At 36.3% G+C, this 26,881-nt stretch overlaps 2 protein-coding genes across 3 annotated transcripts in view; one reads left to right on the top strand and one right to left on the bottom strand.

The window, feature by feature from the left end:
• Window positions 1-26,881, top strand: part of LOC138707456 (DEP domain-containing protein 1A-like) — a 141,808-nt gene that overhangs the window by 73,119 nt on the left and 41,808 nt on the right. The gene's annotated exons all lie outside the window — the stretch shown is intronic.
• LOC138707454 (structural maintenance of chromosomes protein 1A-like) overlaps window positions 1-26,881 on the bottom strand; it is a 57,670-nt gene that overhangs the window by 24,275 nt on the left and 6,514 nt on the right. For both annotated transcript variants that reach the window (XM_069836927.1, XM_069836928.1), the window contains exons 5-13: window positions 25,717-25,885; window positions 23,766-23,972; window positions 21,998-22,237; window positions 16,958-17,172; window positions 14,858-15,062; window positions 11,855-12,066; window positions 10,969-11,131; window positions 10,704-10,823; window positions 1,559-1,690 (exon numbers count right to left, since the gene is read on the bottom strand). In XM_069836927.1, the coding sequence (XP_069693028.1) occupies window positions 1,559-1,690; window positions 10,704-10,823; window positions 10,969-11,131; window positions 11,855-12,066; window positions 14,858-15,062; window positions 16,958-17,172; window positions 21,998-22,237; window positions 23,766-23,972; window positions 25,717-25,885 (1,663 nt within the window). The remainder of the gene's footprint in view (window positions 1-1,558; window positions 1,691-10,703; window positions 10,824-10,968; window positions 11,132-11,854; window positions 12,067-14,857; window positions 15,063-16,957; window positions 17,173-21,997; window positions 22,238-23,765; window positions 23,973-25,716; window positions 25,886-26,881) is intronic.

Genomic DNA, 26,881 nt, shown 5'->3' with positions numbered 1-26,881 from the left:
TCACCTTCCAGACGAAGAGACGTAACTCTAAAAAAATCGATTTTAGAGATACACTGATCTTGAATTCTTCTGTATGTAAACTACATATGTAGGTATTCAAAACTCGCGTATCTCTAAAATCGATGTTTTGGAGATATCTCTCTTCGTCTGGAAGACAATGTTACATGAGCGAATTGTGCTACCTTCGTAGTTGTAACTTCTCAATGACAAGTACACATTACTCAAGGGATCAAAGATACTGGACAAACTGAAGGATGCGTCTGTCGAAGAGCTACTGATGATGGTCAAGTCAGGCTAATTTTTTTCTTTAGAAATCCTCCTAATTTTGCAAGTACAACACAATGAAACATGTCCCTCTGTTTCATTTTCTTACACCCACGACAGTCAGAAATATGAGCTAAACTCACTCTTTGCAAGTGCTTTATTAAGATACCAGTATAATAAACTGTTAAAATTCCTGCAATAATTAATCGCAGACTTTTACGTAATAAATGTAGGAGATATCTGACTTTCTTTGGTGAGAATGCCGGTATTAGAAGTTTTACTTTGCCAACAGCTCATTTTCTTTACCCAAAATTTGGTTAATTTTGTGTATGTTATATCGGATATTACGATATTGTGTTAATGTTATCATCTGGTAGATAGGAATTGGAGATTCTCGCCCCCAGAAAATTTGTTCTGAGGACAGTTTAACAGTTTCATTTGCCTTTACATTGCCCTGATTACCATAATGATTTTTAACCCCCATAAGCTAAGAGGTTAAAAAAACTCTATCTCCATATCTCCTATCTCCATCAGAAACAAAGTTTTGTCGCACAGATACTTTATAAGTCCCAGAAAGGAGGCAGTGCACATGATCGGAGGATAAGCGACCTGGTTCACAAGAGAACGACTAGTTGAGGTAATAAAATTAGTTTTGTTTGTTGTATGTCTGATCATGAGCACTGCCTCCTTTCTGAGACTTACAAAGTATCTGTGCGACAAAACTTTTTTTTCTAAGACTGTACATACACCATCTTTTCTCCTTCAACTCATATAAGCAACACTATCTTACAAGGATAGTTGATGATCATATTTTAAAAAGTTATTTCAATTAAATCTAAATTTTGAAGTATTAATTACGTAATAATATTGGTACCTTGATAAACAATATGATAGTACCGATAAAAGAATAAAATATTTGCGGTTAATACTATTTGATCATATAAAAAAAATACATTTACTGACATATTTAGTTTTGGGAATTTAGCAACTTTTGAAAAAATGCTCCTAATTACTCTTTTGCTACTTTTACCTGTGAATTCCATTCAGCAGTGCCTTATTGTAATGTAAAACTGTAATGCTTACTTGTGTAAAAACATAATTAATTATATATTTTGAACATGGAGCGAAAGATTCTTAAAAACAAAAAATTATTTATTCTTTACTTAGTGGAGAACATGCATGTAATAACGAATATATTATATTCATTTCTTAGATAAGAAAGAAATACATGCAACTTCAGTTCTTGTTCATATTTAATCAGGGCTAGGTATTACTCTCACTTCCATCAACTCACAGTTTTCTTTTGATCTTCTTTTGCATTTCTCACTCGCAACTCAAGGTGTTGTATCTCATCTGAATGCTGTTCTAAACTAGGTATTATTGTGGATGATTTCTCCAAATCTTGTAAATTTTTACGTAGTTCTGTCTGAAAAATTAAAATATATTAAGAGCAAGAGTGTAAAATAATAATAATAATAATAATAATAATAATAATAATAATAATAATTGTTGTAATGCTGTAAAAATCCATTTTAGGATTTTTCCAGAAATACATGTATTACATTACTCCTAATACCAAAGAGAAGTTTCTGGCAGGCCGTCTATCTCTGTCAGAATGTTTGTCTAAATTATTGATAAATATTTTTATACCCAATATATGTGAATCAGTTTAACCAAGATTTTAGTACAAAACTAAAATGAATAGGCTTCATTCTACATCAAAAACACGAAGTGGTAATTTACTCGTAATTGGATGTGATGAGTTTTCAGTTTATTTATTACGTAAAATGAAAAAAATAAATATGAGTCGGTGAGTTTGTTCCTACACCACTATGCTTAAGAAAAATTATCATATGCAGAATAATTTCCACTTTCCTTTGTTAATATTCTAATTCCTAAAATTCCGCAGATCACATCAGGCCAGATATGAAGAGAAGTGATGAGTCTTATTCATGGATTAGCATCTATTCTAGAGAAATTTTTTTTACCCGTGAGTGGACCACTGAAATAAGATGTAATAAATATATTTTAACAGTGATATAACTTTTAAATGACGATCTGTCACGGAGTTCCAGTGGCTAGAACGTTGGATTCATGATCCTGTACCCTGGATTTGATCCCGGTTTACACCTAATTATTTATAACTTGTGTTGGACAAGCTCAGGGGTTTTCTCCAGGGAGCTCCAGTTCTTCTGTGTCATCGCAACAAATTTCCATCCCCATCATCTCATCTCAATGCAGGTGCAGCATAGATCAGTCTCATGTGGTGCACCCTGGTAATGATTCTGTTGGTAAATTGGTCTACACAGCTGGTTTTATGTGGGTTAATAACGATCTGTCAAGTGCCCACCATTATTTAAAAAAATAAATGATTATTTTCGTAAATAGAAAAATAATGTTAGAAATTATGAGTACAATTATTATGTTATCTACTTGAATCATGATATATATTAATTTTTGCCACAAGTCTATTTTTGGAATTATGATAATTTAACGCTTTTTGTGTGCAACCCATTAAAAAAGTGCGTCTCGTTATTTGGGTGCATAGGCCTATTGAATTGTTTCATAAACATGTCATTTCAATAATGATTGATGGAAATAAACTGTAAAGGATAATTTGTTAATATCATGATCAGAAACTGAAGCGTTGTAAAACTCAAAAAACATACAATGAGAATAAATGCATCAACCTCGTGCCACATTTTTACTTTCATAAGGTGAAGGTGAAGGTGATACTGCAACGAAAATCTAACTCGAGATTTTCCCGGGAATACAAACTCCAAGCTTTTAACATCTGCCCTGTTGTTGTTCTGTCATGCCTCGCTTTCCCATCATTTTTTATTTTTTTTTTATTCTATTGGGTTATTTTACAACGCTGTATCAACATCTAGGTTATTTAGCGTCTGAATGATATGAAGGTGATAATGCCGGTGAAATGAGTCCGGGGTCCAGCACCGAAAGTTACCCAGCATTTGCTCATATTGGGTTGAGGGAAAACCCCGGAAAAAACCTCAACCAGGTAACTTGCCCCGACCGGGATTCGAACCCGGGCCACCTGGTTTCGCGGCCAGACGCACTGACCATTACTCCACAGGTGTGGACGCTTTCCCATCATGTCGTAGCTATTAGGTTACGTCCATTTTCGGCTTTTCCTTCAAAATTCTCTTACGTTTTTTCATCTGGAATGGCGAAAATCAGAGTCAGACAAGTGGCCAACAGGCTTGGAGTTCATATAGGCACTTCCCAGTTTCCATTGCAAGGACGCGTTTTCGGGTATGTTTTTAAATGTTTCTACTCCCTGATAACCGAGAAAGCAGTTTAGATTATGCCTTCTATCTCTGTGTCTGCAATTTCTTCCATTTGACGGATTTTGTTCATATTCAGTATTTACGTGTCAGTTTATCTGGGAATGATGCACAGGAAAGATAAAGAGTTCTATTAAAAATTAGTAATTGATTAACTAGCGGACTTACTCGTGTTAATTATGTAAGTCTGTGCGGCTTACAGCTGTTTCGGTACTTCATCACACCATCCTCAGAGCCTACTAGATCTCGGCGTCAACTCGAACTTCTCTGCCTGTTATGTGGGTGTGTTTGATTGTTGAAAGGTGTTGAAGAGTGGAGTCAAATAGTGTGTGTGTACTGAAATTGATCTGTGTGTTGAGAATTTGATCGGGGTGTGTTTTAGTGTGTTTGTACATTTCGTATTGTTCTAGTGTGTTGAGTTTTTGGTTCTTGGGTTGTATGTGTAGGATTTCCATGTCCGCATTTAACACAGGCGGAGAAGTTCAAGATGACGCCGAGATCTAATAGGCTCTGAGGATGGTGTGATGAAGCACCGAAACAGCTGTAAGCCACACAGACTTATATAATTAACACGAGTAAGTCCACTAGTTAATCAATTACTTATATTCAAGTGTTAAAAGTAGTGTATGCAAGATTCAAAATGGATTATCTATTAAAAATTACTATGTAGGCCTATTCAATTTGCATAAAAGACGCAAAATACCAGTATGTACTGAATTATCAAAATTGGTTCTTCTTCTTCTTCAATTTTGTTTACCGTACAAGATGAATAGTTAACTGAAATGAGGCAGGCTGTGTGACCACCAGACAACTATAATTCAGAGAAACCAATTCTTATACGAAGAATTATTTCTACGTTTCCAGTCACATTTTTGTCAAGCTCCCAAAAGCCCCCAAAGTTAGCATTATAGGCCAAACCAATATCCTCGCAGAAATATTAGCATCCCTTGTCATAAGCACATCCATTATGCTTGAGTGAACCACTCTAGGAAGATCAAATATTTGTTGACATTCACATTAATTCAAATACCGATTTGCAGAACAGAAAAATACTATCGGAAATGATTGCAATATGCAGTTATTTTATTTACATATGTATAAAATTAATTACCATACATATATCTGCAGTGAGTCCGAGCAAAGGTTCCTGGTGTTTCTGTCAGCCAACAGCAACAGGTCCCCCCCCCCCCACTACTGGCCCTGTTTGCATCTGCAAACTCAATGGGAGACGGCTGAGTGCCGAATTTTATTAATATAACATAGTAATAATAATAATAATAATAATAATAATGATTTATTTAACCTGGCAGAGTTAAGGCCATACGGCCTTCTCTAACACTCAACCAGGAGTAAAGACTGCGTTACAAAAACACTACAAATTTACAAATTACACTACAATTTTACACACAAAATTGAATAAGATAATAATAATAATAAAAAATAAACAACAAATAAGAAGAAATCCGACATAATATATAACATACAGAAAAAAAGAAAAAAGCATAATAATATGTGAACAGCAGGTCAAAATAAATGAGGCATACAAAAAAAAAGACAATTATTCATAATAATAATAATAATAATAATAATAATAATAAAATAAGAATAGTAATAATGATGATGATAATAATAATAATAATAATAGTAATAAAATAGTGCAGTACAAAGTATACAGTGAATACAATATTTCTAAATAAACACAATAAGGAAAATTAAGATTATATATAGCTCAACTTATCACATTAGAGATATAACATTATCGGAAAATATGAAAACAAAAATATAAAATAAGTTGAATTCATTAGAACATAAAAAAAATGTGAAAACGTGGAAACATGCAATACAACTCTTGTCATAATAGTAAGTTAGTTTGGCAACTCGTCATAAGATAATTTTCTAACTTTGATTTGAAAGAATTCAATGTTCGGCAGCCCTTGACTTCAGGCGGCAGAGAGTTCCAGTGACGAGAGGTAGCAACAGTGAAGGATGAGGAATACAGAGACGATGCGTGAAGTGGAATTTCTAGCGTGTTATCGCGTTGTGATCGAGTATTAATATTATGATAGCGAGAGAGAGTATGAAATCGAGCGAATAAATAATAGGGGGATGAAGAGTGCATAATTCGATATAAGAGAGAAAGTGAGTGCAGATTTCTCCTCTCATGTAACCTAAGCCATGATAACTTCTTGAAAGAAGGTGAGATATGATCATAGTATCGAACATTACAAATGAAGCGGACGCACGCGTTATGAACACGCTGTAGTTTCTGAGCGGAATCAATCCTGAGATCACTGAACAAAACGTCGCAATAATCGAAGTGAGGTAGAATGAGTGTCTGTACCAGCGTCTGTTTTAATTTAGATGGATAATGATACAATCTTTTTAGTGAATGGAGAATAGAGAATGCCTTCTTACATGTATATTTAATATGCGTATCCCAATTGAGATTAGATTCGAAATGTACTCCGAGATTTTTGACGGTAGAGCTAAACGGGATGATTGTTTTATTCAGTTTCACAGGCGGAATATTCAGGTCGTTGACTTCAGGAATTAATCTACGGTTCGCGAACAGAATAGCCTGTGATTTACATGCGTTTAGGTTAAGCCCAAATTGTTGAGACCAGGAAGAGATGGAATCAAGATCTTCATTCAGACTATTAATGCTATCGTTTAGTGCGTCGGGACGGGCTGAAATATACAATTGAACGTCGTCTGCATATATTTGATATCTGCAGTGCTTAAATGAGTTGGAAATTCCATTTATATAAATAGAGAAGAGCAAGGGGCCTAATACTGATCCCTGAGGAACTCCTGTATCTACAGTACGCCAGGAAGAGAAATGATTATTAGATATGACACGCTGCTGGCGGCCAGTAAGGTAGGAGTACATCCAGGTGATAGCACTATCAGAAAGGTGTAGCGTTTGTAGTTTAGTTAATAGTAGATCGAAGTCAACAGAATCAAAGGCTTTGCTATAGTCCAATAAAACTAGTACAGTAGCCTGTCGTTTATCCATGGCTGCGCGTATGTCCTCAGTAACATTCAACAAAGCAGTAGAAGTGCTATGGCCATTTCTGAATCCTGATTGTAAAGGGTCTAAAAGATTAAATTCTATTAGGTAGTCTGACAACTGCTTATGAATGATGCGTTCCAGAGCTTTAGATAAAACGGGAAGAATGGAGATTGGCCTATAGTCTTTTGCAGAAGTAGGTGAATTTACTTTAGGAAGTGGGCGTACCAAGGCTGTTTTCCAGAGTTGCGGATAAACAGACGTGATAATTGAAGAATTGAAAATATGAGTTATTACGGGAAGCACGACATCGACTAACTTATTGATAAAGACTATGCTTATGTTATCAGTGCCTTGTGCTTTAGATTTAATGCTTTTAAGAGCCCTTCTTACTTCAGAATCAGTAATGTGCGAGAAGAAAAATTTTTCGCGAGAAAGTGGAGGATTAGCTAGGAGAGTATTAATTGTATTTCGTTTTGACTGTTTTTCAGGTCGTATAGTGGGAGGTGAGGTAAAGTATTCATTGAGTTTATCAAGCGGTATGTTTATAACTTCAGCTTCTGATGCTTTCTTCCCTACTCCCATATCACGTAAGTTATTCCAAAGACACCGAGGGGGAATGGACGGGTCGACGAGACTCAGGGCGTGACGGCGTTTAGCATTCCTAATGCTTTGTGTGGTTTTGTTTCTAAGTTTTTTGTAGTTGTTAAAGTTTTCGGCAGATTTGTTGTGTCTGTACTTCCGGAAAGCAGCGTCACGTGACGTCATAAGATTACGAATACTGTCATTCAGCCATGGGGCAGGTCGGTGAGTGACACGTCTCTTCTTTAAAGGTGCATGTTTGTCGAATAATTGTATTACCATGTCATTAAAGGTGGCAACTTTTTCGTCAACTGTAATTAAATTAAAAATAGTATGCCATGGCATTTGTAGGGCGTCAGAAATTAGTTGGTCGTTGTCAATGCCTTTTAGATCTCTGTAAGTAATTACCTTAGCTGCATTTTTTGGGCACTGAAGAGAGTACTCGGCAAAAATAAGATCATGACCAGATATTCCCGGAACTGGTAACTGTCCTGAGGTTAGAATTCTATCAGAATTATTCGTAATGATTAGGTCAATTAAAGTATCAGAAGTAGGTGTGTGGTGGGTAGGATTGAGTGGAAGAATTGTTAGATTGAAAGTTTCGAACAAATTACGCAGTTGATTAGTCCCATTTGATCTGACAGCCAGAAGATTAATATTGAAATCCCCCATAAGTAAGATATGTTCATATTGCGGTAAAAGATCGGCTAACGGGCTTTCTAAATCGGATAAATGTCCAGCTTTGGGAGGCTTATAAATAACTGCTAAGAGACATTTATGAAGACTTGCTTGTATTTCTACGAACAAATATTCGGGTCGTAATGCATCGCCTTGTGATTTTAGAATAATTTTAGGGTGCAGATCATTCCTAATATATGCGCAAACTCCACCCCCTCGTTTGCATAATCTGTCATTTCTACATAACGTATAGCCGTTTAAGTGAACGAGTGAGGAAGACAACGAGGGTTTTAGCCACGTCTCGCTAACAAGAATACATTGGACATCTATATTAGTGAAAATAGAAGAGAATTCCTGGAAGTGAGGAGTAATGCTTTGACAGTTTAAATGTGCTATTTTCAAAGATTTGGGGTCAGGTGAGAAAGACTGCTTTAACAGCTGAGAGGTAGACAATAGAGGGGTTGGGGAGGATGACAGACAAGTGGATAGAGTTGTGGGAACAGGTTGTCGACGGTGAGGAGGGTCGGGGAGGCTAGACGAGCCATCAGCCTGAGGGCATGCCACAGAAAGCGGGACGATATAGGCAATAGTGCCAACCTAACTAAAAATAGACTAAATTTACTGAGGTAATGTAATGCAACTAAATATAGTATTACTACAATAATTAAATAATTAGTATTAAATTATTAAACTATTACTTTCTTAATATAACAAACAACATATGAGGAGTTGCCTTGACTTACTAATTATGTATCTCAGCCATACGGGTGATCCTTCTTTTCGTGTCGCCGCTTTTTACAATGATGACGCCGTCTTGAGTCCACACGTTGGTTTGTCCAAATTTGGTAATCGCTTCGCGTAAGATGTTGTGGCGAGTTTTCGTCAAGTCTTCCCGAATTGTCCAACCAGAATTTTTTAATTTTCTTTTGTTTCGGAAGACCTCACTTCTCTTCCTGTAACTAGCGAATTTCACAATTATTGGTCTGGGTCGATTCTCATCTCTCCTACCAACTCTATGACTTCTATCAATGTCGGCCAGACTCAAGTCCACCCCTACCTTCTCCGCCACACTAATCGCTAACACATCGGTGTCCTCACCATTGTTCTCACCTACACCAAAAACGCAGACACTGGCGTCGCTGATATTGTTCTAAATCGTCCAGTTTGTACTCTAGCTCCTCGATCCGACGATCTTTTTGCTCCAGAGCACTTTTGAAGTCACTAATTAAGTCTTTGTTGAAGTCAAGATTTTTCTGGAGTTCCACCACCACTGCACTCGTCACCGCGTCCTTGATCGTGTCGGCGAGAACTCGTACCATGCCCGCATCTTGTAGCATGTCCCTTAGCGCGTCCTTCACCACTCGTTGCACGGTAGATTCAATTTCCTCGATTTTTGGGCCACGGGGAGACATGTTGATGAAATGTAAAGACAAATGAAAAGCTTAGTACAAAGAAATAAAACTGTGCTAAAAATATTTGGCCTGTGTACAGACTCACCTGCTAAAAATCACCGTTTAGTCAAGAGCCTCACTCGCGTGGTTATTCACTGTCCGCCATTACTCTGGTCAGCCCAGTCAGTAGGTACCATACGTACCATACGTAAGTTAGTTTTAATATGGCGAAGCACTTGAGTTCGTGGATGCAAGCAGCAGTGACAGCAGGTGGACCTGCCTCTGGTCAGCTGACAGAAACACTGGGAACGTTCACTGGGACTCGCTGTACTTTAACAGTACAATGTATAAATTAAGTCAAATATTTTGCTCTTGGAATTATAAGTAAATAATGTCTTTTTATATGCAATCCAGAAACGAAAGTTCATCTATTTTGAGTTTATATTAAACGATTGCATTTAGAGTATGTCTTTCAAATAACAGTAAAAGAAAATTAACTGTGAACAGTAGGGTCATATTCATCATAATAATGGAATGACATGTTATGAAACACAAATGTGGAATAAGAAACTATGTGTCAACTTTGTGACAATCATATTGTGACAGCTGCACCGGAGTTCGAACGAGTGTCCGACAGGGCGCGCGGCAGACGAAACGCTGGTACGGGGAGCATCTGCATGCTGAGAGGGCAGAGGGGGTGTATTACGGCAACGCGGCGAGGGGAGGTTGCGCGCGCATCTGCTACTTGCCGAGTGAGGAGGGAAGCAAACTGCTACGTGCGGAGTGAAGGGGGGGACGGACCCTCCCGAATCGTCCAGAAGTCCGTCGAAGTGGAGATATCCAGATAATTCGAGAGAGCTATCTCTGAACACCCGTAGAAATTTCTCGTAACTATGGTTTAGTTATAAAAGAAGAAACGCGAGTGAACTTGAGCAGTTCATTCAGTCAGTCAGTAAGCCAGTGTTACAGGCAGATTTGGACAGTAAGCGAGTTAGTCTTGTGTAGCAGTGAAGCCAGCTTCGAGACCAGAGCGCGACTTGAGTTGTGTCCATAACTGTGGAGCCTGAAGCCCGGAGTTCGAGTGCAGTGGACCACAGTTGGGGAACCCGAGTTCGAAGTTCAGCGGATCGTCTCTGAAGGTCTGGGGTTCGAGATTCTGTGAACGCGAGTGACTGAGCTAGAAGAACTAGCCAAGACAAACGAGCTGTGAACTGAGAACTGACAGTTCTGTGTTGTAAATAGTGCTTTGTGAATATTAGTTAAGATTAACAGTCCATTGTTGTTCGTAATAGTCCAAGTAAATTGTCATTGTCGTTTGTGGAGTGCAATAACGAACTCTGTGTTACTGTGTGGAGAGCAAATCCCATTGTTGACGGGAGTGAAATTAAATTGTAGAGAGTGAAGAGTTATTGTTGAGATAATAATAAAATTTACATTGTTGTTCAGTATAAAAAGTGACAATATTTTACTTACTTTTCTATTGTTCACTATGAAAATATCTTCCATCGAGCATCTTGCATTTCTTTGCTCACTAACAACTCCACTTGACACGACACCATTCTTATGGCAATAAGTACCATTTAAAGTAACAACCTGAAATAATTCAAGTATGTCTCTGTTTTGAAAGAGTTTAATCATAATCTTTCATGTATTAAAATGATAACATTAAAAATAAGAGTACATGAACATTTTCCCTCTTCCAATGATTGGTTCAACTGGATTGAAGAAAAATACATACATTGTATGTTTTCGGTGCATCCAGTGTGTAAGCAACATGCATAGCCGTATCTAAATCTTCACAGACAAGGCAATCTGAAAGAACACTTTGCACCACTGGCATAACAAGAGGTTCTGGACATTCGACCACATCAGAAAGTAACTTCACCTCTGCGTTCAAGCCCCTAAATAAACATTAAAATAAATTGTTAACTTACTCTAATATATCTTTAAGGACGAGAAGTCGTGATATCTTGATATCTGAAAGAATTTCCCTCTGGACCAATTTTTCATTCCCCTAAACATGTCTTAAAATCAGTGATGACTGCAGGAGATGCTGTCATTTTTGGAAATCATTTTACACTCATAATACATACAAAAATAGATTTAAAATGTAAATAATATTTGCAATTTTTTAATTGTATATTTCTGAAGAAACCGTAGACTTTTGTGGAAAATTTTAAAAGTATAAAAAATATTTTTGCTAGAAATTCACTATTATGATAGTACCGGTACCTTATAATCTTGAAACATTGTCGAACCAGGCAGATTAAAGGTTAAAATAACAACATTATATTTGTATTTCAAATCACAGGTATTTTTAAAATTCTCATCTCCAAGACATTCACCATGTCAAATAACTTTTCCTAATAGAGGGCATAGAGGGTAACATGTTATGTATGAAATGACTTTAATTTTTACTTAAAAAATAAAAGTAGTTTACAGACAGGTATAGGTAGAGTATCTGCACGGTAAGCTTACAGACAGGGAATTTTCTAATATTAACACAGTAAAGAAGTTATAAAGTTAATTAGTGAAATATTTTGCATGCACTCTACTACTTCAAAGTATAGGCTAATCCTTTATAAAATGGCACATGAATCCAAGCCAAACATCTGTGAACTAACCTCAGTTCCTCTTCCATGGGATGTACTTTCATGTCCTCTAGTGTAAGAATGGTCTCAGGTGGTAAGAGATTCGTCTTAAAGTACTCGACAACTTCTAATGCAGTTGTCTTGTTTTTAACAATCAAAGTATTCGCATTATTACCGAGTGCCTTAGTGATGGCAAGTTTGTAACCATGATGTACCGGTCGACAGAAATCCGATAAGCGCCCAAACTGCAGAAGACATTTATATGGAATTAATACATCTAAGTATATCACAATCACTACATTCTTTTAATATTCAAGCTTTTCGTAGAAGCACTTTAAACAGTATAATATATATAAAGTAATGTACATTTAAAACATTTTAGCAAAGAACTACAACCCATTGGCTCAAATTATCCAATTGTTCATTCTTCGTCTTTGGTTTCACATTTTTTTCTAAGATATGGCTTAGTCTAATGTGGTCTGCCCAAGCGATAGTTTTCATATGTGTAGTAACGATATATGATGATAGAGACTGGATTAATCTTGCACAGGATATGGACCGATGGCGGGCTTATGTGAGGGCTGCAATGTACCTCCGGGTTCCTTAAAAGCCATTTGTAAGTAAGTAAGTAGTGAATTTTAAATACTATTATAGTCACAATCATGCCATGGTATGAAAGAAAAATTTCACAACCTCGAGCGGGAATCGAACCTGCGACTTCCTGTTCTCTGGTCAGGCGCTCTACCACTGAGCTATCGAGTTCGTCTCACGCCAAAGGCTTGGAATTATCCTTTCATACTGGCGACTCTGTTATAGAGTACTGCTGACTAGATCAGATGCTATGGACAGTACTCTATAACAGAGTCGCCAGTATGAAAGGATAATTCCAAGCCTTTGGCGTGAGACGAACTCGATAGCTCAGTGGTAGAGCGCCTGACTGGAGAACAGTAAGTCGCAGGTTCGATTCCCGCTCGAGGTTGTGAAATTTTTCTTTCATACCATGGCATGATTGTGACTATAACAGTATTTAAAATTCATTAATATGTCACATCAACGGACGTGTATACGTCACCAAACATCGTAAGATAAGTAAGTAGTAATGATAAAGCTATCAGCCATGAAGAATGATAAGTTGACACTGGTAATATGTTGTGATTCGCCGAATTTAACCAAGAACTTTCTGAAACTGCCCACCATCTTTTTCTGTGCTAAGGAATTGTTATAGATGATGAATGTAAACCATCATCATGGGTGTTCATGCACTTATATTTCTAAAGAAATCAGAAGTTCTATTTCTCTTAACAACACAGCTTTCAACTCCTATCTTTCTGTGCATATACCGGTACCTAGCCCGAGAACTGAACTTAACTCTACACATTATTTAACTGAGTTATCTGCACATGACGACAATCTACTAACACTTTTCATCCCCTATATGAGAGAATGAACCTGATTCTGAAATTTTTGTTTGCAAATAATAAACAAGTATTGCATTATTAATAAAGTTATTTGTCATTCAGCATTTCTCCAATTCAGCTACATCAAAGGAGGCACAACAATTTCTTGTTGAACTAATAGACAATGGTGCGGTAACAGAAAACTTTAAATCTTCAAAACTCCTTCCGGTTGCAAGACGTCGCAATGTTACAACCCGTCACACTTCAGCTGATAAATAGGTCCTCACTGAATTTGTCTAAAGTAGATCTCACTTATTCGGAAATAATTTTTGTAATCTTCTGCATCAGTAAGCTGTATTTCCCCGCAACAAATTCATGTGAAAATGCATCTTTCGCTTTTATAGCCAATCTTTAACCTATCGCTTTCATTTAACTCTGCATTTTGTGGCTAGTGCTAATATTATAAACATGTCTTCCTTTTATTAGGATCCACTGAACTTGTGCGTCGGTACTGAACAAGGAGTGCAGTAATATTGACTGGAAATATTAACAGTAACACTGATTCAATTCCTGAAAAAAATGGCAGAGCTAGTCATCGAAAGCTTGGAAGCAACTATCCAACTCACCTGACTTGAGAACCCGAGAAGAGTTATTCTATAAAAGAAAATTACGTATATGAAAAAAAAGAAACACAAAAATATTTTGTGAATATTATTTGGTCTACACGTAACAAAAGTACAGTACTATAGTGCTACAGAGTATCAGTAAAATAGAGAAATAGAATAATTGAGTAGTAAAATAGAGTAATTTAAAGGAATTACATGACAAAGTAAAAGCATCACAGACCTAATAAAAAACGTTTCATTAAGAATGGCATAAGAAAATCAAACAAAATTCTGTAAGACAATGCGAATCCTGTCGTTTAACCAAATGTTTGTTTCAAAATACAAGATAAATCATCAAGGCAAATTGAACAGATAAAAGTTTCCTTTATTGCAATGTTGTGCATAAAATAGAATTTTGAAATGTGTATATATCTATGTCCACTATGTAGAGAAACTAGCATTCTTACATATAGGGTGGAAGTGAAATAGCCCTGCAGATTGAAGGGATTGCGACAGGGTACCAGTACATTTAAATGAATAGAAAATCTATATTACGTTTCATGTTTAAATGGTTACCGTTAATTAGAAAATTAAGTTGGAAATTTCAGCAGCCTGGCAACACTGCCGCTAACTCACTATTCTCTCTTCTAGTAATACAGATGTAAGAGGTCAACGAACTCGGTCTATCTCATTAGGTTAGCTACTCTCTGGCTACGATGTTGCAATCTGCTCGCATTGTTTAATGGGTTGAAATTAGTATGCTATTGAAAAATGCCGGAGGTATAACTTAAATGATTCTTTATTAGATTTTCTATCGATATGGAAAAAATTACGATCCTACTCGCAATAGTTACAGAATAAGAGTGTGTTGAACATTTGGGAAAAAAACATTTTTTATGAAAAACTATGAACTTTCCATCAGTATAGTATTACCGTTTTTTGTTACATACAATGAACTATTTACTCTAAAAATCTGCAGGGTTATTTCACTTCCACCCTGTATAAATCAATATTGGTGACTAAAAAGTACTTACAACGTTTTCACCCAAAAAATATTTCAAATTCTTGACAATATCTTGTTTCTGCATTTCCTTTAAGTAAACTTCATTTATAATTTTCATATCTTCTAATTTCTTCGTTACAGCTTCTAAATCTCGTTTCACCTTGTCCATTTTCTCAGTGTTAGCCTTGATTTCAGCTTGAAATTCCTTCTTTTTCTGTAGGATATCTTCCTCTTTCCTTCATTTGAATTAACACAAAACTTAATTTAAACATTTCATTATATATTTTTACACAATCTTCTATTATATAGTACCAAGTATCGCAAGTGAAGAGAATCAAATAAATTGAAGTATACATAATTTAATAAATGTGACTTCTAAGATAGAGGGAAAATATCGAAATAAGATACGGTAACAATTGAAGCGTCGGCTGGAACAATGTTGTAAGTTACAAAATTTTCATTTGGCGTGTTTCCGTGTAATAATGTTGTATGTCATGTTACCTTGCTATACTCTTTGACTTGCAACTGTCCATCAATGCAGTAGGCCTACATGAAATTTGTCCACTCAAAAGTTTGCTACCCTATAAGAACAACGTTGTACGTGTACACATTCTTGCAGCTCCTGTAAATTTTACTAAATGTAACTTATAACGTTGTTCCAGCCGACACTTCAATTATTAACTCATAATCTATAATATCTGAAAATTCATATTATATATTGTGCATCGACTGCACAACATCCATCTAAATTCAGTTTTAAAATTTTTTGGAAGCTTTGCTGTTTCTGATTAATCTTTAATAATTCTTAAATACAATAAAATGTTTTTCATTACGGTACTAGACTTCACTTCGGCATTGCATGCTCAGTGAATGATGTTAGAAATCTGTGTAAATCATAGTAGCCCTAAATGTCTGCAACATTACCGTACAAACTGCTTGGAACATTTCTACATAAAAACAGTCTTTTGGTGAAAATCATCCCTAGGACAATCAATAATAGACACTTCCTTGCCCTCCATTTCCCTTTGTCCCTCCAGACAGTCAACCCATCCCTATAAACTTGTATTTTAAACATAAATTGACCAACTAATTGTTCTACACGATATATCTTAAATCTGTTGAGTAGAGAAAAATAATCTCTACTATAATGACCTGCCATTCAACAACAAATTTTCAGAATTGCAGTATGTTGTTGTTAGTAGTGATGGCTTATGTAACGAAAATTGTCAAGTTCTATTTTTGTTATGATCTTTCTCTTCTTAATACGTTTCGCGCCCTCTTATCCCAAGTACTCCTATGCAATAGTCTCATAAGCTCTTAATCAGAAGACAACCCTCTGCATGAACACGAAACGAGATGTAAAGACAGAGAACGAGAGAGAGAGAGAGAGAGAGAGATGTGTGCTTGCGTGTGTGCATTGTGTAACATTTACATACAGGTAGGTCATTAAGCTGGGTTACCTACAATAATAGACACTTTGAGACACTTTGCTGCAAAACTAACGTGCTGATAAGTTAAAAAAATGCTGTAAAAAAAGCTATTCTTACACTTGTCTCCACTTGCCGCTCCCATAAGAGAATGAATATCCTCATCACATTGGCAACAATTAAAAAATTGATACGAAGGGTAGGACACTGTTGCGGTACAAGTCTAATGCATGGATGGTAAATAAATTATTCTCTCCAATCACGCCCCGTTGTTCCTTAATGCAATATTCCAAGTAAGGTCCATATCTTTACCTTTCCAGTTAGTGTTAGTAGCTAATGTTTTATACTTGTCTATCTGCTGTGAAGATCTATGTGCACAGGCTGAGTGGAAGTTTTGATATACGCTCATCAATGGTTCCCTTGTACGAAAATCAACATAATACGAAAGAGATTCTCTTTACCGTTCTTATTGTGTAAATATAGCTAGCAAAATTACAGAATTTTCGCATTTATCTACACATTTGAAATTAATTTTAATTTATTTACTGTATAATTGTGTTAATGTTCTGTTTACTGTTAATACATTCTAAAATTAATTTTGCAACTACGAAAATTGTATACAATGAGCACAAAAATGAAAACAGGGCCTTTGCCTACAAGTTCGGAGATACACGGGTATATGTAACACGAAATAGTCAACTTACTTAATGCAAATGTGATTTTCCTCTGATCGTTTGTTAAGAGCATCCATCATTATCTTAACGCCGTTTTGCTTACAACTTATTTCTTTTGCCTCAAGTAATTGTCTGTCCAAATTCTCTTGCAGCCCATCCTTTTTCTTTTCAATTTTTCGGAGCTCCTCACGAAATCCTTTCGTCTGCTTCACAGCTTCTAGTTTCAGCAAGGTATACTCTTTCATCTGGACAGCAAAGATAAATCTCGCATTAATTAAAATGAAGATACATACTTCCGTAAGAGCAATTTAAAGATGAAATATATAGGCACAGACAAAACTAGCAAGTATTTAACAGGATATTCTCTTATTTTCCACCTCATAAATATCACTTCAGCTGGGGGATCATTGTGTTGACCACACAACACGTCATACTGGTTGGGTGATCATTCACCTCTGCTGAAGCATGTGGACGTGAGGCCATCAGCCAGCTGGTCGACCCTGGCCCTTCACGGCCTGTCACTCCACAGATAAAAAAATCGCTTAACATGAATTCCAATAAAACCATACTTATCTCCTCAGAATACATTAATAAATTCTAAAGATAGTGACAGTCCACTACGGTACGGTACATGACAGTTATCGCAAAAGTCCAGGAAAACATAAAAATTTAATTGGAGATAAGGCTTAAAGACTAACATACCAGTAGATCACGGAATAAAAGTCAAGAAATCTGTACTTACAAGAGTTCACTCGAATATAAAACGAATAATTATTTCTAGATAATATTAAAGTTTCTAACGTCAAAAATTCATCTGTTCTGTTGCACTGAAAAAATTCTCAGCTCTGGCTTGTAATTATCAATAATCAAAGCTGTAAAATTAATTCTCTAATTTCAATCATCGTTTCTTTACACTCAATGTTCATATGAATACTGTTACTGGTACTGGTACTTTTAAAAAATATTCGAATTCTAGCTATGGTTTAGGATTTTTACAGTGTTCAATATGTTGTGAGGTTTTTGAGTTTTGCATGGTATTGTTTATGTCAAAGCATCAGACTACGTGTTTGTTCCATCACCAGCTGAAGAAGAATTTCCTTGGTTTTTTTTTTTGTCTTCGTTAGTGACAAAGCCAATAAGTTATGCATCTTCAAAACATTGAAAGTTTTTATATGACGTGGTGCACAACTTCATAAACTCTCACACCATCAATGAAATGCTCATTCTGACAACACTGAACTGTATCAGAAACATTAAATTTGTCGACCTGGTTGGCAAGTTGGTATACCGCTGGCCTTCTATGCCCAAGGTTGCGGGTTCGATCCCGGGCCAGGTCGATGGCATTTAAGTGTGCTTAAATGCGACAGGCTCATGTCAGTAGATTTACTGGCATGTAAAAGAACTCCTGTGGGACAAAATTCCAGCACATCCGGTGACGCTGATATAACCTCTGCAGTTGCGAGCGTCGTTAAATAAAACATAACAAAAAAAAACATTAAATTTATGACAACACTATTAATCTGTCTTTTTTTAAGCAATTTCTTCTTCTTTCGGGACTGGTTCTGAGGTTTTCTTTCATGTCTCTCAAGTAATTTGTTTCTTATGACACGTTGCCACAACTAAATGATGCACACCTACTTAATTAAACGAAAAGCATTGGCTAATCAAGTTAGGATTAAATTTCTCTATAAGAAAACAACAAACCAATAATTGTTTCAAATTCACTTCCCCTGTTATTTTCTGCATTCGATAACCAGCAACCACCCAACAATTATCTCGTAACAGCGGTTAAAGCATTCAGCAAATCACAGTAATTTGAGGGCAAATTGAAGCAGTAGTTTTTGCATTCATTCAGCTTGAAGATTCATTTCTAAAAGTGAATGCAGCTGTAATCTGCAAACCTGTTTTTTCCTAACTACGAAAAATTACATTAATCCAGTAAATGCGGCTTAATTTGCTTGTTATAAATTAAAAACCTTTCTTGAGAACAATAAGAGAAGCATTATCCTTACTTGAAAACTGGTCTACATTCAAACCAAAGTTTATATTATTAAGTTCGTTTAAAACTACGCATATAAGTCAATATCCTAATCATAATACAGTGAAACTTGTGTAATTCGAACGTTTTTAATTCGAATTATTCTTTATTTCGAAGTTTTCCTTTGTCCCCTTGAATTTCCTATGGAAACAGTGCATAAATATCGTCTTTTATTCGAACATAATTTTGTTTAATTCGAAGAAAAAAAATCCAGAATGGATATGAGTTTTACAGTGAAATGTGGCAAAGGCGGAACGAGCCAGTACTGTAACAAATTGACCTGACCATAGGGGTTGGAGGCTGGAACCGGGAATGCATTGTATCTCCTTTTCGGAGAAAGTGGTCCCAGTGCGGGTTGACAACCCTTGGAGTGTCATTCACCTCGAAAGTACAGTTACAGTACTCAGTTAAAACAGTCACTGTGCATTGCTTTTCACAAACTCTGAAACCCCGATCTTTCACTTCCGAGAGCTAAGAAGATTCATTGAGGGATACCAAAATGTGCATGGTTCTCTGTTTGATGCATTAAATAAACTGGAGGACTTTACAGTAACCCAGCAAATCAATAAAAAGAAGAAGACTAAAATCACATCCTACTTGACAAAGGCATAGTAAGGTATGTTTTTTTAACTACTGTATGTGTTGTGCATAAATGTTTACTAATTACTGTACCGTACTGTATTTATGTAATAGGCCTATCATTATACAGCACTATATTTTCTTGTCTTGAAATGTTATAGTAATACATAGTACATACAGTACACCTGTAGTTTGCCTTCTGCAGTACCATTTTTTTAATTCGAATTTTTTCTTATGCCCTTCAGATTCGAATTACACAAGTTTCACTGTAACTACACAAGAAATCGTGAATTATACATAGAGAGAGAGAGACCGCGAAAAGTTACTACACTATGCAGGGGATGTCGGGGGAACAGACTGCTCACAATCCATTGCTTGACTCACCAGTGAGCTGCAGCAGCATGGGCTGGTGTTTAGTTTCATTACGGTAGGCCTAAATCATTAGTTAAGAGTTACCTAATGAATGAATGAAGTTTAAAACTGTTGTAGATCTTACCATTCATCAAAGTAGCTGTTGAAAATGATGTCCAGCGTTCTTGATAAAAATGTTGCATTGTCTTAAAAAGTTCCGAAATAGGTACTCGTTGTATCTCCGCCTCTGAAATTTCAGATATCACTCGTCTGATTTCATTCTCCAGCGCTTCAAGAGCATGTGGATTGTTCTTGTGCACTTTCTGTTTTAAAGTTCCCCACTAACGTGGACAGCTGGATCCCATTGTGTTAACCGATAAACCACCGACACTTTGTAAGAATGAAAGTGTAGCATTTTTAGTCCCCATAATGCCAGTAGCAGCTGGTGGTCAAAATAATGAGTGTGCTACAATCTCTATATCGACCTACTGTATACATTTATATGTATTTATCTTAATTTGAGATTTGCCTGGTGACGAATTACCCTGGTGTTAAACGTTAAACCCTCCATCTTGGACATTATACTCTTTTCTATTGACAGTATTGTAAGAACAGTGAGGCGATCCTGGGACATAGTGTTCCTTAAAAACTTTCGTTTCAAGCAAGAAAAACATCTTTCTGGCTCAGCAGCGGTCATTGGTGTTGTACCAAAAATATTTAACAACTTCGTTACTTCACAGAATGGATCCTGTGAATTGCTGGAGGCTATATATTGTAACAATTGAACAGCTCCATCTATATTTCGGAAGTCGAGTCTTCCATATAGAACCCCAAGTTGTGTCTTTAACATTCTTTTGTTCAGTACAGTATAGCTGTTGACAGCAACTTCAAGTTCGCGTTCAGGAAAATTATGCAAAAAATTGTCAATAAAATTTGCTGTTTAACAATTTTGTTGCGTCTAGGTAGCTTAAAGACTGGAAGCGGAGTAGTTTCCTGAATTATACGGTCACATACTTCCTTGGCTTCAATTTTCGGATTCCATTTTCCGTTGCTTGCTGACTGATTCAGGAGGACCCTCAAAAAACTGGTAGATGGCAGCAGCAGTCGGACACTTGCATTACCAAATACATTGTACATAGTTCCGAGTTCTTCCACAAATAAGCATTCTTTTGTTACGCTTTTCTTTTGCAATCTTCAAGCTGTGTTGTGCTGAAGCTGACTACAGCACTTTCCCGCGTAAAAATAGCCAATCAGAGCAATGATTTCAGCTTCGCACATGCGCAATAATTATCTACATTCTCATGTAAAGTTCTGAGTAGCACAACGTACCCCCTGAGGCACCAAAGAACGAACAGCGAAGACTAAACACTTTATAACGCGTCATGAACATAACTACGAGAAATTGTCAAATGACAGATTAAATACTACGGTATTGCAAATACATTATTTAAGCAAAAATTATCATTGTGCTGTAGCACTGTAGCAGATAAGGACGGGCCGCCCCTGCATAGTGCTGATCTTTGTGAAATACCACACTACTGTGCCAATGGACGTGAAGATTTCTTCGGGCTGGTTTCAATTCTTGCTTGAATATCTGCAAGCTTCTCCTCTGTTAAAACTCTCTTCTGTGGTTCTCTCTTTTTGTTTAAAACAGATTCTGTTTCTCGACATTTTTTCTGAATAACTTTGTTATGTATTGTCTGGAAGGCATTGGAGCGTCACGGAACTGATGTAGAAATCTGCGAAGGTACTGTCATACGATTTCTTCTTTAGGAGAAATGTCTCAACTAGAAACATCCGTTATGCAATACTATACGTCACCACAAATAATGCAAATAATGTTCAATAACAAGTGTAGTAATGCAACACCACTCGGGAATTTTAGGCCTACCACAATGAAGCTGAATGCCTGCCCGCACTGCTACAGCTTACTGGTGAGTCGAGCAATGGATTGCAAGCAATCTGTGCCCTGACATAGTGCGGTAAAGTTTCGCGGCCTCTCTCTGTATTTTAGCAAATTCAAATATTAATTTTATACAAACAGAACTCTTAGACTGGCTTAGTACATAATACATATATTTACGAAAATTATAGTGCATTACCAAGTCTTCGTCCAAGAATGTGCCTACACCTTTCTTGGACAAGTCTATATCAATTAAGGTTTCCATTTCCCGCAAGTCTTGCAAATCTTTTTCCAATTTTTCTTTAGCCAAACTGCATTTGAAATTAAGAGATTTTCTGGTCTCTAGCAAGTGAGCAGTTGACTTCATCTTGGAAGCCAAGTGTTGAACGTCTCTCTCTTTGGTCCTCAGTAGCTCACATTTCTCCTGGTACTGAATTTCCTGCAAGAGTGCCATATAACACAAAAAGCTAATTAACCGGTAATTAATATTAATAAAAATCTACTAAGCAAAGGGTTGTGCAAGACGAAAAGAATTATAGGTACCGGTATGCATCAATCATACCAGTATGGGTATTGTAATGTAAAATCGTACAGTGTATTAAATAATGCAAATAAATGCCAAATTTTTCTATTTTTCAGGTTTTGATGAATTTTGATTATTGGTATTTATAAACAGTCTCACATGATGATACATTAAAAAAAAAAGACGAAACTCGAAACTTGCCATCCAAATGATGGCATGAATATCTGGAGTTTCACAAAACTCAACATCTCGGTTTCTTTTTGTTACTCCCAACACTTTTCATATTCATATGGCTTTCAGAATGAAAATTTTGCAATTATGGCTGTGCATTAATGGTGGATTTCAGGCGACCATCGAGAGCCAAAATTTCTTAAAATCTATGGTGCCTGCCTTATACAATCCATCAGTGAGCAATGCTTACCTTCCTATCTATTTGTATCGGGCCAAAACATTACTGTCTCAGTCGGGTAAGGTGGAGTGGAAAGTTAAGGGGTAGTCTGCAGCGACTCGATTGAGATAGTAGTGCCCAGACTTATGGTTATCTAGAAAGTCCAGAAGTTGAAAAAAACGAACTTGTTCCCTATCTATAGTCACAGCTATAGGTCTAAGTCTTTGGATCGCGTATTGGTATGGTAAGAAATGAACTGAGGAAATATGGATCCGTCATTTTGCCATCTAAATATTATGAAATTATAGGAAAATCTGAGGAGGTAAAGATATGGGGAAAAGATAGCTAAACATATGACAAAATACATAGCAAGAACTTACTTACTTACTTACTTACTGGCTGTTAAGGAACCCGGAGGTTCATTGCCGCCCTCACATAAGCCCGCCATTGGTCCTTATCTGAGCAAGATTAATCCATTCTCTATCATCATATCCCACCTCCCTCAAATCCATTTTAATATTATCTTCCCATCTACATCTCGGCCTCCCTAAAGATCTTTTTCCCTCTGGCCTCCCAACTAACACTCTATATGCATTTCTGGATTCACCCATATGTGCTACATGCCCAGCCCATCTCAAACGTCTGGATTTAATGTTCCTAATTATGTCAGGTGAAGAATACAATGCGTGCAGTTCTGTGTTGTGTAACTTTCTCCATTCTCCTGTCATAGCAAGAACTACAGTATTATAAAATTAAACTGCCGAGATGAGGGTATTTTCATATGTAGAACACTCTAAGATATGTGTTATGTACAAAATACACACTATGCTTTTCCTATATACGTTGACGAGCTTAAACCAGGAAAGCACAGTGTTTCTGTAAAGCCTAAAGCACTCCAACTACCATCAATAAACCATGTAATCAGATGACCATCCATACTGATTTTTCCAGGACAGTCCCGAATTTAGACCCCCTATCCCAGATTATTCTGAAGGCATTTCGGGGCGCCAATTTGTCCCGAATTTAAAGTACAGTAGTAAAATTTAATTTTCTTACCGCTTTTTGTAATTCTTTTGCCGTTTCAGAAATTCTAAGTTTCAGCATTTCCAGATTGATGTCCTTAAGCTTATTTTCAATTTGTGCTTTCTTCTTAGACAATGTGCTTACTGTTCCTTTAAAGTGGTTATGTCTTTCTTCAAGGGCCTTACATTTCTCCTGATTTTGATACAGTAGAATCATCTTCTCCCGTAACTGATATCCATTCTGCAACAGTTATTTTATATTCCTAAATTACAATACATTCTTTTAAGTGGCACAGACAGACAGACACACACAGATAAAGAGAACCTCTAAAATTTATTACAAGTGTGATGTAATCATATATATCCAATTAATAATGAATATAATGGTGAATTTAAATACTATTATAGTCACAATCATGCCATGGTATGAAAGAAAAATTTCACAACCATTTCATACCATGGCATGATTGTGACTATAATAGTATTTAAATTCATTAATATGTCACATCAACGGACGTATATTATACGTCACCAAACATCGTAAGGTCCACACCTGTGGAGTAACGGTCAGCGCGTCTGGCTGCGAAACCAGGTGGCCCGGGTTCGATTCCCAGTCGGGGTAAGTTACCTGGTTGAGGTTTTTTCCGGGGTTTTCCCTCAACCCAATATGAGCAAATGCTGGGTAACTTTCGGTGTTGGACCCCGGACTCATTTCACCGGCATTATCACCTTCATCTCATTCAGAAGCTAAATAACCTTAGATGTTGATAAAGCGTCGTAAAATAACCTACTAAAATAAAAAAAACATCGTAAGATGAAGATTAAATATAATGGTGATATTTTAAATGCTAATGAAGGAATTTTGATATAGTAGAATCATCTGTTTATGCAGCAATCCATCTTAACAGTTCTTAATGAATATATTCTTGAATCCTTCTGTACATAAAGAAAAATCATTATCACTTAACCAGTAGGATGGATAAACATGAGTTAATATTCCTAATGAAGAAAAACTAGACATATGGTACCATATTGCAGACTACCGGTATCTAAAGTTAAAAGTAGTCCTTATATCTTGGGCTGTAAGATGTTTAACATGTTACTACAAGAAGCACAGGGAGTGTTACTAGACAAATTCAAAGTAAAAGTGAAAACGTGGCTTCTTAGAAACCTGTTCCATTCTGTGCAAGAATATTTTGAATTAGAAAATCAAGTTCTACAGATGTTTTAGGTTCCTTTCCCTCATTTTCATTACCGGTATCCTTTTTGTAATATATGAGGAGTTTCTCATAAATTGCTACTAAGTTACGGTAATTATTGTCTTACTGTATGTAAACAGGGAGTGTCAGATATTATTTGTGATCAGTGAGTTCTAATTTTCATCTAGAAGATACAGGCCTACTTTTGATTATCTTGACTCTCGGTTGTAAACTGTAAGGAGCATTTGGGGTCAATTTGTTTTATCTTTAGTGGTGTATGTATTAATTATTTTATGTTTGATTAGAAATGTATACATTTTTCTAATTTTAACAATTGATATTTCTAGAAATGCAATAGAGTGAGAGGAGTGTTCTATGCATGAGCAATGTCTTCGATCCCTATCTTTCAGAATTCTTCCCAACGAGAATTAAGAACAAGAAGTACGATACTGGATCTGTTTGTCCATATGGTCAATATGACAATGACTACCTCTTCGACAAAAGTGCCAAAAAATATACAGTCCCAAAAGGAGAAAGTGAAATCCCTTCCTTTTAGAGAACAGAACTTAGGCCCGGTAACTTAGTACTCACATGTACGATATAGACAATCTTGGAAATTAAGTTTCCCACAGTGAAACTCCTACGACCCAAATGATTAAATAAATCCAGGCTTACTACGAGTACTACATGAAATGTTAAAGAATTCACAAAAAGTAAAATTTTGTCTCCATTCTGTCTATAATTTTATCAAACCACAGCAAAGTTTACAAATTACAATATATTTACCAGAAGTGTCTTTAGACAATTGTATTCTTCTAATTCTGAACTTTCTTTCTTTTTCACATTTCTTTCTGCAGTCAGATATCGTTTTCGTCTATTAAGTTCCACAATTTTTAGTTCTGATTTCTGTACACGTTCCTGGAGAACATCATACTCTTTCTTGAAGTATCCTGAGCTGAAAAAATTGTACATATTAGGTTAGGTCAGGTCAGGTTAGGCCATCTTGCTACTCTTTTTCTAAGTTCTTTTCAAAAATAGTGGGGGGTTTCAGAAAAAAAAAATCGAAAATCGATGATGAAGCAGATCTCCACAATTACCAAGAATTTAGTTACCAGTATATGAAAAGGTATATGCAGGATTGGTTCCCATTTCAAATACAAAATGTTCTACAGATAATGTCTCGCAAGACATCAAACACTATTTTATTGTTCATAGTTGCAGACGTGCTGATAGATGACAGCAATTCAATGTAACAACAATGTCGACAAGTCGCGCAATAATCTCGCAGTAAATGCTACTATGAAATAAAATATATTTTAACCCGAAGGACTTGAGTACAGTCGTGTCAAAAATATAGCACACCACAAACCTTTATATTGCTTACTAACATAGTGCTCGAATATTTAATATCTTTCAGAGGTTCACAGGGAGCTAGACCTGCATAGACAAATAACACATTTGGCGTATTTCTACATACAAAATTGTACAATTAAAGTTTAACCTCTTCCCTTACTATTTATTTTACCAGTTTTGTGAAAAAAAGTGTCATATTTTTTTATTTTCGTAAAGAGGTCATTTAATATTGCAGAATCACTGTACATCACTCATTTTCTTACATACTTAAAAAATCACTATGAAGTAGACAATGGGACTCAAACGAGTTAACTCGGGTTAATCAATTTTGACACATGTTAGCAACCCGAGTTAACTCGGGATAATAAGGGAAGTAGTTAATGTACTGGCACTGGTAATTATTTTGAAGAATCTTGGTACATTGGTAGTGAAATCACTGTACCCTTATTAATTAAAAATGCCCTTAGAATGGATATGCCATCACTTTCAATTTCCATGACTCACAGTTTCTCAGTGAAAAAACATACACACTCACCGACTCACAAGCACACACGCATTTCTCTCCCCTTTTTTCTCACTCTTTCATACGATCTGTGTG

This window comes from Periplaneta americana, chromosome 10, assembly GCF_040183065.1.
Source record: "Periplaneta americana isolate PAMFEO1 chromosome 10, P.americana_PAMFEO1_priV1, whole genome shotgun sequence".
Classification (NCBI taxonomy): Eukaryota; Metazoa; Arthropoda; class Insecta; order Blattodea; family Blattidae; genus Periplaneta; species Periplaneta americana.
The sequence above is the reverse complement of the archived record's forward strand: the minus strand, read 5'-3'. Positions and strand labels throughout refer to the sequence as shown.